Raw genomic sequence first — 12,839 nt, forward strand, 5'->3', positions numbered from 1 at the left:
CCCACCCGCCTGCTCCTGTGGCCGGCAGCATGCAGGCTGGGCAGGACGGCGGGGAGGTCAGGCCCCTCGGGGAGGTGCGCTTGCTCAGCCAAGTGCCTGTTCCCCCAGGCTGGAGAGCAGGAGCCTCCTCCCTCAGGGCTCACAGCCCAGGAGGGCACCTGAGACCAGTTGCTGCTGGGAGGGTACAACTTAAAATGGGGAGCAAGGTGGACTTCACTGAAGGAGGTGAGAGGGGAGCCCTGAGGACTTCTGAGGAGAGACTGATCCAGGCATAGGGAACAGCATGTACAGAGGCTGTGCAGGGAGTGCAGGAGTGTATTCAAGCCACAACGAGGAGGCCAGTGTGGCCTGAGGAGCGAGGTCAAGGGGGCCATTGAGAGTATGGCCCCTGGATGGGCTTTGTCTTTCTTCTAGTGCCATGGAGCCGTGGCCTGGTGTTGAGAGAGGAGGGACACTGTTCCAACAGGGTGCTCTGGCTGCGAGTGGAGGTGAACGGCCCGGGGGAGGGGGTGCAAGGACAGAAGCTGAAGACCAGTGAACTGGTGACTGCACTTGTCCTGGAGAGAGACGATGGCGGCCCAGGCCAGGCTGGAGGCCAGGGAGGTGGAGGGCAGTGGGCAGACTGTGAAGGTGGAGCCAACAGGACTTGCTGAGAGATTGGATGTGGGTGCGAGAGAAAGCAGGTGGCAGGTTACCCTGAGGCTTCGGGCCTGAAGCAAGGAGCTGGCATCAGCTGAGCCAGGGGAGGCAGGGGGTGCAGAGAAAAGGGAGGAGGGGATCCAGAGGGAGGTCAGTGTCTGGGTTTTGGACACATTCAGTTTGAGAGACCTGTTAGGCATCCAAGCGGACATGCCATGCCGCAGCCGGGCATTTAAGACTGGTGTCTGAAGAGAAGTGTGTATCATCCTGACTGGTGTTCATTAGCTGTGTGACCTTGGGCGCATCACTCAATTGCTGTGTGCCTCAGTTTTCCCTCTGAGGACTGGGGATGATCTGACTGCTGTGAAGATAATTAAGGCAGTGCACTGAGAGCCCTGGCCTCACTGGTGCAGACCCAGTGAGTCAGGCAGGAAGGCCCCAGTCAGACCCCTTGGGAAACAAATCCCCGCATGGCCTGTGGAGGCCCCAGGCCACCCCTCCTTGAGCAGAGAGGGAAACTGAGACCTGGAGAGTCCAAACCACAGAGCTGGGTATGGACCACAGAGCAGGACCTGGTACACGGCAGGGGCTGGAGGAGATTCGGCCCCAGGGCCCATCCCCACCCTGGCCGAGCCCTCCAGCCTGGGTCTGGGCCTCAGTCCCCTGCTCTCGTGCAGAACGGTGTTTTCCTTCCTGCTGCACACCTCCTTTGTCTCCCAGCTCCCTGGTGCCTTCTCTAGCCCCTCTCCTGGTTCTGCAGGGGCTGCTGGGCAGAACTCATTCCCGTGGAAGCTGGAGCAGTGCCCCTTATGGGCTTTTCCTGCTGCTGGAAACCCCAGACCAGGCCTGGTGAGGAGGGTCCTGCTGAGGGACTGCTCGGGAACCTTGTGGCTCTGGGTGTGACAATCTTGACACAGTATTGTGTTGCTGCAGTTCACTTTCTAGATGAGTTACCTGAGGCCCAGACAGGGGAAAGGATGTTACCAAGGTCACACAGCTAACCACGGCAGAAACAGAAATCAGACTCAGGTGGCCCTTCCATGCTGTCCTCCTCATCTCCCCTGGGAAACCTCCTTCCCCTTCTCAGCCTGCATGTCCCTGGCTTGACCCAGTCCTTGTGTGCTTCCCTGACTGCTGGTGCCCCTGTGGACCCTCAGTCCTGCACTGATGGTGGGGAGTGAGGCAGAGTGCTGTAGCTATTTGCTGTGTGAGCCTGGGACACTCTCCATCCCTCTCTGGGCCAAGTGGACTGCCCGGCTCCCCAGCCCTGAACTGCTCCCTTGTTCCAGGCCTTCTCCCCTCCCCCCATCAGGCTACTGGGAGTAAATACTGGGCTGGACCTGGTGCCCTAATTAAAGTGGATGACTGTTCACTGTTAGTCTAAGCGGGGAGGCACAGGCTTGCTGCCTCCCAGCCAAGAGCCCACTGGAAGGGAAGGCTTCCCCCGCCCCGCCCCCGACAAAGAAAGGGAAGAGACAGCCCCATAATTAATAACCTCATTAACGAGCAGTATTTGGGCAGGGTCCCAAGACACACATAGTCGAGGCCGATAGATTTGGACTAATTTGAGCTTCAGCAGCACCAGCCCCTCCCCAGCACCAGGGGACCTCTGAGGATCCCTTGTGATAAGTGGGCTACCTTCGTCCCTGTGTGCATGGGTTGGGTGGGGGTGGGGGTGGGGACGGTGCTCCTGGGGTCCCCATGTTACTCACACTAGGAGCCCCTTAAGCAGAATCACAAATCCACTGAAGGTGAGCCTGTCCCTTTGAGTCCTGCATCTCAGTTTCCCTGCTTGTAAAGTGGTGGGTGGCGAACTGGGGAGCCTTATTCCACGTGAATTGGCTGAGCCAACATGCTCCCCTCTCCCCAGGCCTCTGTGCATCCCCCACCCCACTGTAGTTTGTGCAGTGCCAGGCCAGTGCTGACTGGTCTCCACGCATCTAGGCACTCTGATCTCAATGGCCTGGAGTGGCTTGGCCCACTTGGCCTCTGCGGAGTGAATGACCTTGGCTAGACTTGCCCTCTCTTCTTGGGAGGCTGTGATCAAATCAAGGTTGGGGGCCCTACCCTGGGCTTTGAGTCCTGAAAGATGTTGAGGCCAAGAGTCTTCTCTCCTGAGCGGACAAGCAGGAAAGATGCTCTGGTCATGGGAGGCCCTACCTTTCCCAAGGAGTCTCCCCTGTGTTGGGGTCTCTTAGGTAGTGCAGGGAGTGCTGCAGCCCACCTAGAGGCCCCAGTCCAAGGAGGAGGCACAGCCATCCCACGCTTAATGAGCTGCAGGTCTGAGGAAGGGGACAGGATTGAGGGGAGAGCGGCCCTGCCGCTCAGATGGGTCTGTGTGTGCATGAGTGTGTGGGGCAGTCATCCCTTCCATGAAGCAGTGGTTTCCACTTGCTTCTGTTTGGAGTCCTGGGAGGTAGACAAGCGGTGAGCTTTATCTCCATTTTCCAGATGGAAAAACTGAGGCCTAAGAGGGCACATTTGGTCTAAGGTCACAGAAGAGCCAGGGCTGAATCTGGGCACTCAGTCTAGGTAGAGAGGGATATCCACTGAGTGGTTGGGGAGGACTCCTCGGGGGAGGTGGCTTTGGAGATACCACGATCCTGGGGTGCAGCCTTGAGCTTCCTGCTATTTGCAGGAGGACTGTGGCCTGGGGAGGGGTTGGCCATGTCCCAAGCCCTGCTTCATCAGGGGCCACGACTGCTCTCTGAGCTTTGCATGGCCTCTCCAGGCTGGAATGGGGAGTGGCCCTCTTGCGCATCCACCGGTAATCTTCCCCTGAGACGGGGTGAACCTGACACCCAGGCCCTCTAGACCAGCTCTCTTGGTCTCTCTTCATGTCTATGTCTCTCTGTCTCTCCGTCTTTCTCTTACCCCTCCTCCTGCCCTATCTTTCTTTCCCCTTCAGAAGACTGCTAAGGCACCAAGGTGGGAGGTGGCAGGCCAGCTGAATCAGAATAATTAAATAGCATTTTATTTTAAATCATTGCCTCCCCCAGAGCTGAAAGAATAATTGGCCAGTCCGTCACAAGGGAAGCAGGAGACCCGTGGGCCCTCAGAATTGCCAAGTTTGGCTCATAGTACCCTCGGCAGCAAGTGGCCTCCCCTGTGACTGCTCCCCTGCACCCTTCACCTGCCCTAGCCTAGCCCTGCCCTGCCCTCCACTCCTCCCACCTCACCTGTTGTTCTACCCTCGGCATCTCCCCCTCCACGATGACTGCCTTGATTGAGCTGAGGGGAGGGCTGCAGACTGCTCTTAGGCCCCCAGTGGAATGGGGTTTATCCAGGCAGTCTGCCTGGCAGAGGCAGTCTGTAGCAAGGCTTTGATGGCAAAGAAAACACCTCCTTGGAAGTGGTGAGAAGGCCTGCAGAGGTAGGTGGGGGTCCAGAGATCCTCGCCCCTACTGGGCCTTAGCCTCTCCTGGGCCTTCCCCTGTCTGGTCTTGAACAAAGCCCTCCCCCTTCCCTCTCATCACTCTGCAGGGTCCAGCCGCCCACACCTACCCTTGCCCTCTGAGGGTGAACCTGCAGTGTCACCTGTCTCTGGTTTTTTGATTTGTTTAATTATAGATGAGTTTTCTGCATAATTTATTCCAAAAGCCTGGATTATACTGTACAATTAAATCACATTCTGATCAACAACTTCACGTATAAAATTAACAACTGGCAACAGTTTAAACTATGCTGTTGCATCTGTATACAGGCTCTTTCCCTCTTCTCTCCCCTCCCCTCCCCTCCCCTCCCCTCCCCTCCCCTCCCCTCCCCTCTCCTCCCCTCCCCTCCCCTCTCCTCCCTTACCCTCTCCTCCCCTCCCCTCTCCTCCCTTACCCTCTCCTCCCCTCCCTTCCCCTCCCTTCCTCCCCTCTCCCGTCTTCCCTACCTCTTCCTCCCTGTCTGGGGGAGCCTGTGCAGCTGGCTTTGGAGCTGGAGGCCCTCACTGCTCTTGTAGCTTGACCTGGGGCCTCCCCAGCCTTCTAGCATGAGTCTTGATAGTTCTGTCTGCTAAAGGGGGTCCTCAGCTCCAGCTCCTCACTCCACACATGGATGATTTTGCTCCCTTGCCTAATGATGACACCTCCTCTTCCCTCATGTACTCCTCTTGGTTCTGAAACATGCCCTGGAGACTAAAAGACCTGGAGTCCCACAGCAACTGGTATCATCTTCTTCCTGCTGGGCTGCCCTCAACCCTCTAGCCCTGGGACACACACATCTTTGCCCTGTGCCTGCTCCCGGCCTCTCTCAGCCTGGGGAGCAGGGGGTTACAGGGAGCCATTAGGGAAACCCTTTCCACAGTTCCCTCCCTCTGTGCTCTCTCCCCACAGCAAGCACTCAGGGAAGATTTTCTGAGCACTGGGGGGCGAGGAAGGACTGGATTTGATGAGCTTCTAGCCCTCAGGGGACTGCCCAATAATAATACTGCCCATCAAGGTTCCGTGTGGATTTGGCCCTGAAAGGTATTCAGCCAGTCATTATCTTCCCTGTTTACAGACCAGAAAGCTGAGGTTCTAAGGTGCAAAAACTCTCCGAGGTCACACAGCTGTCAGAGGTAGCCTCTCCCTTAGGCTTCCCAGAGGCTGCATTGTCCTAGGAGGGTGTGGTCATGGAGCTGATGGAGCCAGGAAGACAGGTCTGGCTTCTCTCTGTAGAACATGGCTCCGCACCTGTCCTTGCCAGGGGCCTCAGTTTTCTTGTTTGTGAAATGAGGGCTCAGTGCCTGCACCCCACTAGGTTTGGGCACGTTGGAGGACATAATGGTGTGAGGCTGTCCCCAGCCTGTCATGCCCACACCAGACATCATGCCGGCTGCAGTCCCTGGCTGCACGTGCCTCCTCCCAGACACTCTCCTCACTGTCTTGCTAATTTGGCACTTAGAGACACTTGGAGATAAGCAGTGTCATCTCAATGAAGCCCATGGAAAATCACAGGGATGTGGGGAGCCAGCAGGGGAATCTACTCTGTTGGGGGGGGTGACCCATGGGCCACACTGTCTGGTCAGGGAGGCAATGGGAGATCCAGGCACCTGGGTCCAGGTTGATGGGATCCCAGGCAGGATTTGGTCAGTTTGCCTTTGACCCAGTGGTGCCATGAATCCTGATGCATCCCCAATCCTTTCAAAGCCCCCTTGCCCTTCTGTTGGTGTGAGTATGACTGCCTGGCCAGGGTTAGTACGGGCTTGGTGGGTGGTTTCTCCTGCCTCTGGGCAGGAACACTGCAGGTGCATAGTTGACTCCTGGCCTCCGGGGTCCCATGTGTCACCCCTTGGAACCAGCACTGGGACACCAGCCAAACTCTGGAACCCACAAAGTCATGTCTCTGTGATGATGAAATGAATGATCTATCCGTTCTTTTAAACTCTTGGACACGTGTTGCCTTCCTAGTTGGGTTTGGTTTAGGTGAATAATCAGAATAACTTGTTTTCCCTGGCATCGTGATGATGGGCATTGCAGCTGGGGCCTGGGGTCTACCCATCAGACCCACCGTGCCAGACCAAGGACTAGAACCACCTCTAGACCCCAGGAGGGTGTGCCTGTTCTGATGTGTCATGGGTAGGCCAGTCCCTGTGGCCCATAGCAGCATCCTAGGCTCTGTCTCAGGAGCATAAAACAGCCACCTGACACACTGTCGGGTGCTTATGGCTCAGCCAGGGCCAAGCCATCAGCGTCTGGTGGACTGGAGCCAGGGGACAAGCAGGCTCTCCATTCTCTGCTGGGCTTTGCCCCCCCCAGCAAAAAACCTCCCCTGGTGGTTGAGGCCTGGTCACCCTTCATAGCCTGGCCTGCAGCCTGGCCTCCACCTGGGCTTGGGGTTAGCTTTTCCCCTGCAGTGGGGAGCAGAGGTGGGCATCAGGCTGTGTCTCAGCCAGCAACAAGCTGAAGCTGATACCTCTTTCTCTTTTTTTAAAAAATAGATTTTATTTATTTATTTATTTATTTATTTATTTATTTATTTTTGGCTGTGTTGGTCTTCGTTGCTGCACACGGGCTTTCTCTAGTTGCGGCGAGCGGGGGCTGCTCTTTGTTGTGGTGCGCGGGCTTCTCACTGCAGTGGCTTCTCTTGTTGCGGAGCACTGGCTCTAGGCGCATGGGCTTCAGTAGTTGTGGCTCGCAGGCTCAGTAGTTGTGGCTCACGAGCTCCAGAGCTCAGGCTCAGTAGTTATGGCTCATGAGCTTAGTTGCTACGCAACATGTGGGATCTTCCCGGACCAGGGCTTGGACCAATGTCCCCTGCATTGGCAGGCGGATTCTTAGCCACTGCACCACCGGGGAAGCCCAATACCTCTTTCTTTTGATGTTGACTTTTTTTTTCCATCACAGTCCTGACATTCAGCTTGGCAAATTGCAATTAGTGATCCGCCCGCTTCCTGATCTGAGTTCCCATGCCAACCGATGCGGGCACACACAATGGCAAGGGCCCAGCCCCCAGCCACAGGGATATGGGGCAGGGGGCTGGGGTAAAGACTTAAGCTGTTCTGACCCAGGGAGCTATAAGAGTCCTGGCCGCGAGTGGCAATAGGGGAGGTGGGGAAGGTAGCAGGCCCAGGGCAGGAGTTGGACCCAGACTCAATCTCCCGGATCCCATGGCTCCTGGGGTACCCCTCCAGAGGTTGGGGACTGGTTTCACCCCACCCTTACCTGGCCTCACGGGATGTGCTTAACCTGTGAGCATATTTCAGTCTGTGTGGTAATTCTCCTATGAGCCCTCCCGGGGAAGGCTTTGTTCTGTGTCTGGTGGGAAGGGGAAGTTGAGATGCCTTTCAGATGCATTAGGGCAGGGGCTTTGGTCACAGCAGAAAGTGCTTTTGGCAGTGTGGAGAGTGTCTTTCTGGCCGGCAGGCCCTGGCAGGCGCTGGTGTGATTTTGCTCACCTGATTTGGCACTGCCTAAAGTGGGATCACAGGTTAGAACCCAGGCCAGCCCTCTCCCCAGACACCATCCCTGTTCATGAGCGCGGGCTGAGAATACAGGACCTGTGACCACCTGTCCATCCTGTCCCCTCACAAAGATCCCTGTGCAGCACCCTTGACCCTCCAGTTCCCGTGTGTTCTTCTCAGACCCTACAAGGTGGCCCCAAATTATCCCCTCTTTCTGGAGGAGGATAGTGAGACCCAGATAGGTTAAAACGAGCTCAGCGTGGCACCAGTGCAAGGGAGACCTGCTCAGGCTGGTGGCTCGGGTGAAGGGCTCATGGGGATTGCCAAGCCCCCAGAAAGGTGCGGGATAGTCTGAACTGGACCTGTGGGTAGACAGTTCATGCGGGGCATCTAGTGATGAGCCTCTGTTTACTAGGGTACTAGAAAGGCGGTGGCCGTCTGAGCAGGAAGCTCTCCATGTCCACTGTTTAAATGAGGCCCAGAGGGGCAGGGGCCTGCCCCAGGTTACACAGCGACTTGGTGGTGGCAGCAGCTCTCATGTTCCCTCCCCTTGCGCAGGTGCCACCCAGCCTTGGGGCAGAAGGCTCTGAGATCCAGCAGATACCAGGCTCACTCACGTCCCCTCCTCCCTGGTATCCTGAGTCCCCATGTTCAGAGCAGCAGCATCAAGGGCTGGCTCTTCACGGTGAAAAATAGTCTCCCTGCAGGCTTCTTGGAGCCGCTGGACTCCCTCAGTGCATTTAAACTATAATCTGCTCCCCTCCCTGGCTGTCCAACAGTACGTGAGGAGAGCCTGGGCCACCGGGTCCAGACTTCAAAGGGAATCAGAGGCACGCTCTGGTTCCCAGCCTCTGTTTCTCTTCTAGTGAAAATTGGGTTCTGAAGGGGCGGCTGCTGCGGGTCACCCCTAGGTGGCCGGGGCGGGGCTGTTCCAGCCCCAGGCGGGTCCTCCTGACACTCCTCTCCTCTCTGCACACAGGATGCAGCACTGGGCCCGGCGCCTGGAGCAGGAGATCGATGGTGTGATGCGGATCTTTGGGGGTGTGCAGCAGCTCCGTGAGGTAAGCCTGGTGCCACTGGCTTTCCCTTTAGGGACCCTCTTCCAGCTGGAAGTGGGGGAAGGGCTTCAGCAATAAGGAGTGAGGAAGGCTTGGTGCAGTTGAGGACCCAGCGTGATGGGACACTGTGGACTCATGGGGGCAGGTGGGGAAACAGCTAGAGAAACAGTGACTCCTTCGGGTCTTGGCCTGCTCTTCCCCAGGTCACAATGTTGAAGTGGTACTTAGTCGGCTCTGATGGGTAGGTGTCGGGCTTTTCAGGAGGGTGAGATCTGTTTTTGAGGCAGCATACGGGGTGGGAGTCCAGGTCCTGGAGGGTCCCGTGGGTGTAGTTGTGCACGGAAGCCAGAGAGACTGTCCTCGCAATGAGTGGGGTGGCCAGGCCGAACAGCCCCAGAGAGCAGTCAGTGCTGCCTGCTCAAGGAGCTGCAGCACGAGACAAGAGGCAAGCGAGTGCTTGGTGAGATGAGGTATTGGGGGTGGGAGGGGTGATTGATTAGGCGCGAGCGGCCACATTCATCCTGGGAGATTATGTTAATATTTGAAATAGTGATGTGAAGAGCAGGCCATCCGTCACCCCCAGAAGGCTGCAAAATGTGTCGCTGTCAGGCCACAGGCTCCTGAGCTGTCGCTCTTTACGTGGAAATGCAGAGGCTTGGAGAGCTGAGCTCTTGGAGTGCTTGGGGTGGGGCTCCCAGGTACGTGCTGGACTTTAAGGAGCTCTTACTGGCGGCTTGGGCCAGAAAGTGCAACCTGAACTCTACAGGGGGTTAATGGGGATCTCGTACTGCTGGTGGGCTTGGGAACAGCAGAGTAAGTGGAGTTATTATTGGGGGTCCAGGCCCCCGGCTTGGCGATTAGATACTCCACTGTGTTCCTGTGTCCCTCTTGGTCAGGGCCAGGTCAGCAGAGGTACGTCTGTGGGGCAGCTGCTATGAGGTGGTGTCCTCGGGCCTTTCCCCATGCTTAGCTTGTAGCAGGTACCCAGGAAATGGGGGTGGCAGTGAATGTGTTGACATTGGCTGTGGATGTAGGACCTCTGGCACAGGATGGGGCTGATCAGGGGTGGCTAACGTGGTGGTAACATAGTTAGGAGGGGGAGTCCAGGTGGGGGTCTGCACCATCAACTTGCCGGGGTTCCTTCCGCCCAACCCCAGTGGCCCAGCCTCTCTGAATCTCCCTTCCCTGGTTACTGGGCTTGAATTGCAGTAACCCGCGTCGTACTCTCTTCCTGTGAACTTTCAATGACTCAGCCACACTCGGAGACCAGCAGAGCTTTCCAGAGAAGGCACTGTAGGAAAAGCTGTTCCGGAACAGAAGTCAATTTATGCTCAGGAATAGCACCCAGCACTTACTTGGTTCTAAGTGGGCACTGCCAAGTGCAGCTGTGTAGGTTAATGAAGTTCCCTGGAATGTGTGTAATGTGCCTCTCCAAGCTTCATATTGGGACATAAGATGTACCCCACATAAGGAGTTAACCATGCACTTCCAGTCAAGAATCTTCCGTACTTTCAATCCTCAGCTTAAGGATAATGCTTATTTTATAGTCGTGGGCAACTCAGACCCTAAAAGTTTGCCAGTGGGAAAATAACGTACACATTTCATGCCTGAGACTCAGGTCTGTCTGAACCATAGCTTCCTGGGTGGTGCAGACCAGAGATGGAATCCAGCTCAGCATACCCACTGTGTGCTCCTGGGCAAGTCCTAGACCTGCTCTGATCCTCATTCTTGGTCCATGGCGTGGCCGGGAGGTCTGGCTGGAGGATGAGGTGGTGAGAATGGCAGGGGACAGGCTGACACAGATACACTTCTAGAAATCAAACTTGAATTTCCCTCATTGATCATTTTCATTCCCAGGATATGTTGTTCCCTTCCTTTCTGATGGGAGTTGAGTGATTCCAGACACTTTCATCAATGAGCACATCTTTCCCCGCCCCCACCTTCCCAGTGGTTACCAAAGTCACGCAGCCAGGTACGGCAGAACAGGGGCTTGAACACAGGGCTCCTGACTCCTGTCCCAGGGCGTTGCTTCTCCTCTAGCTAGGCCTTCCCTCTTGGGGTGGGCAGGATGAGCCTGGGAAAGAGAGGAGCTGGGCCAGGTTTGGTGTGGCTATAGTCAGGGAGAGAAGTGCTGACCTGGTGTTCCGGGCTCCTTCTGGCATCCCTCTGCCTATCGACAGCTGCCAGCTCTCCAGTGGCTCTCTGTCCTGCTCCAGTTTTTCTCACCTGCTTCCTTAGCCTCTTGTTTCCCACTGACAGCTCTGGAGCTGCTTCTTGGCACAGGACACCCCTGTGAGGTGGGCGGCCGGGGAGCAGGTGAAGAGTTCTAGAGGAAAAGGGCAACCCTGTGAGAGCAGGAGGGAGCCAACCGGCCCCTCTTCCCCAAAACCCCTGGCACCCCTGACTAAGCCACCAGGGCTCTCCTTCAAGTGCATATGAGAGGGCCCATGTGGCCAGTGCACGCCCTGAGAGCCAGACTCTGAGAGTCAGGAGGATGCTTGCATCGAAGCCCTGACCCAGCTGCGATGCTCCGTGGACCCTGGTACCACCTCTGCCAAGCTTATGGCCTCAGTCCCCATTGGGGCCGCCCCTCTCCATGCTTCCTCGAGGTGCCACCAAACACCTTGCCACTGGGGTGATCCTTGGCTTTCTTCCCCAACATGGTTGCCCTCTCCACCAGCCCCAGTCCTAGAGGCAGCCCGACCCCCAGAAGCTGGGTGCCATAGAGCTGCAAGAGTTCAGAAACTGCAGACGGTGGCATTTAGGAGCATTTTCCTTGTCTTGGCACTTTCCTCCTCCCGACCTCACCACAACTCCATGGGGGCGTGGTTGGGTGCAGACTGTGGCCCATTTACAGGCTGGGCACCATGGCACACCTTGGTGGAGTGTGGGGGCTGTCTGCAAAGACCCTGTCACATTTCCTCATCTAACCCCAGAGCACCCACTGTGGCCTGGTGCTCCTGAGCCGTGCCCCACCCGGTAAACCCAGCCCCGCCTCCCCGCCAGCCCTGGCTTACTCCTGCCGTGAACAGGCCACAGAAGTGTGGGCCCTACTGCAGTCTGCCCCCTCCAGGGCCCCTAGAAGCTGAGCAAGGTCTCCTGAGCCCCTTTCCTACCCTCCCCCATCAGCACCATATTGTCATCCTTTGGGGGGATAGCAGAGAGCATATGCTTGGGCTCTGAGCTCATTCACATAATGAGGCTGATCAGGATGAATAATTCATCAGGTGCCTGGGGGTGCATGGGGGACCATGTGGAGACGGCCTGTCTCCCCACTCTGAAGCCCAGGTCACTCTGATGGGTACAGCCAGGGACCTATCCCCTTCTGACTGGGTGTCCAGGGTAGAAAGGGAACAACTCTGGGGACCTTGTGGGAAAGCAAAGCAAGACAGATTATAGTCAGACAGGAGGAAGAACCAGTGGCTCATCAGGTGCACCAGCCCTGGGACGGATTCCTGATTCGGGTGAGACACCTTCCGTGGAGGGTCTCTACAGAAGGAAGTGAGAAGATCCTCTGTCTGGGGTAGGGGTCGGGGGTGAGGAAAGTCTGTCTGGCTAGAGCTGGTATGGGAGCGGAGGCCTGGGATAGTCATGTCTGTGGACTACAGGCCATCCTCTGGGGAAGCTCAATCCAAGTCTGGACCTGTGGGAGCATTTCTCAGTCCACATCAACCCCCACACGTGTCTCAGGGCAGAAGTGGCTCAGAGCCCTGCCTACGTCCCTGGCTGCTTCCGCCCCCATGACGGCCTTAGCCCGGCTGTATGCTGCTAGTCACTCGTGGGGAAACCGAGGTGTGGTTGACTGTCTTTACCCACCAGTCCCATCCTGGAGCCCTGACTTGCTAGCCCTGGGTAGTGGTGGGGTTGGTGAGAAATATCAAGGCAGAGGTGCAGGCCTGGTGCGGCCCCTCCCCTGGACTGCTGAGCTGCATCCACAGAGAGCAAGACCCCAGGACTCAGAGATCCCTGACCCCAAGTCTCCTGCTCCCCTCCCCACGGCTGTGCTTCTCTGGACAGTCATGGTGAATCAGACAAATGCTGTTCATGTGTCCCCACTTCTGTGGGTAGCCAGAAATGGGATTTTTGAACCAGTGACGGCACCATAGTCCTAGCCCATCTTGTCTGCCCCTGGCCATCCCCACACCGAGTCTGCTCAGTGCTCCCTGGGAATGTGTAATTAATATTTGCAGAGTGCCACATCTGGAGCTGGCTCCAGGCAAGGACCAAAGTCTGGCCGCATTGAGGACCCCTTTCCTGAAGGGCTCAGGGAG

The 12,839-nt window shown here is 56.8% G+C and overlaps 1 protein-coding gene across 2 annotated transcripts in view; it reads left to right on the top strand.

Annotated features, from left to right (window-relative positions):
- Positions 1–12,839, top strand: part of CACNA2D2 (calcium voltage-gated channel auxiliary subunit alpha2delta 2) — a 138,453-nt gene that overhangs the window by 17,458 nt on the left and 108,156 nt on the right. For both annotated transcript variants that reach the window (XM_057555748.1, XM_057555749.1), the window contains exon 2: positions 8,490–8,571. In XM_057555748.1, the coding sequence (XP_057411731.1) occupies positions 8,490–8,571 (82 nt within the window). The remainder of the gene's footprint in view (positions 1–8,489; positions 8,572–12,839) is intronic.

Source organism: Balaenoptera acutorostrata, chromosome 10 (genome assembly GCF_949987535.1).
Source record: "Balaenoptera acutorostrata chromosome 10, mBalAcu1.1, whole genome shotgun sequence".
Lineage (NCBI taxonomy): Eukaryota > Metazoa > Chordata > Mammalia > Artiodactyla > Balaenopteridae > Balaenoptera > Balaenoptera acutorostrata.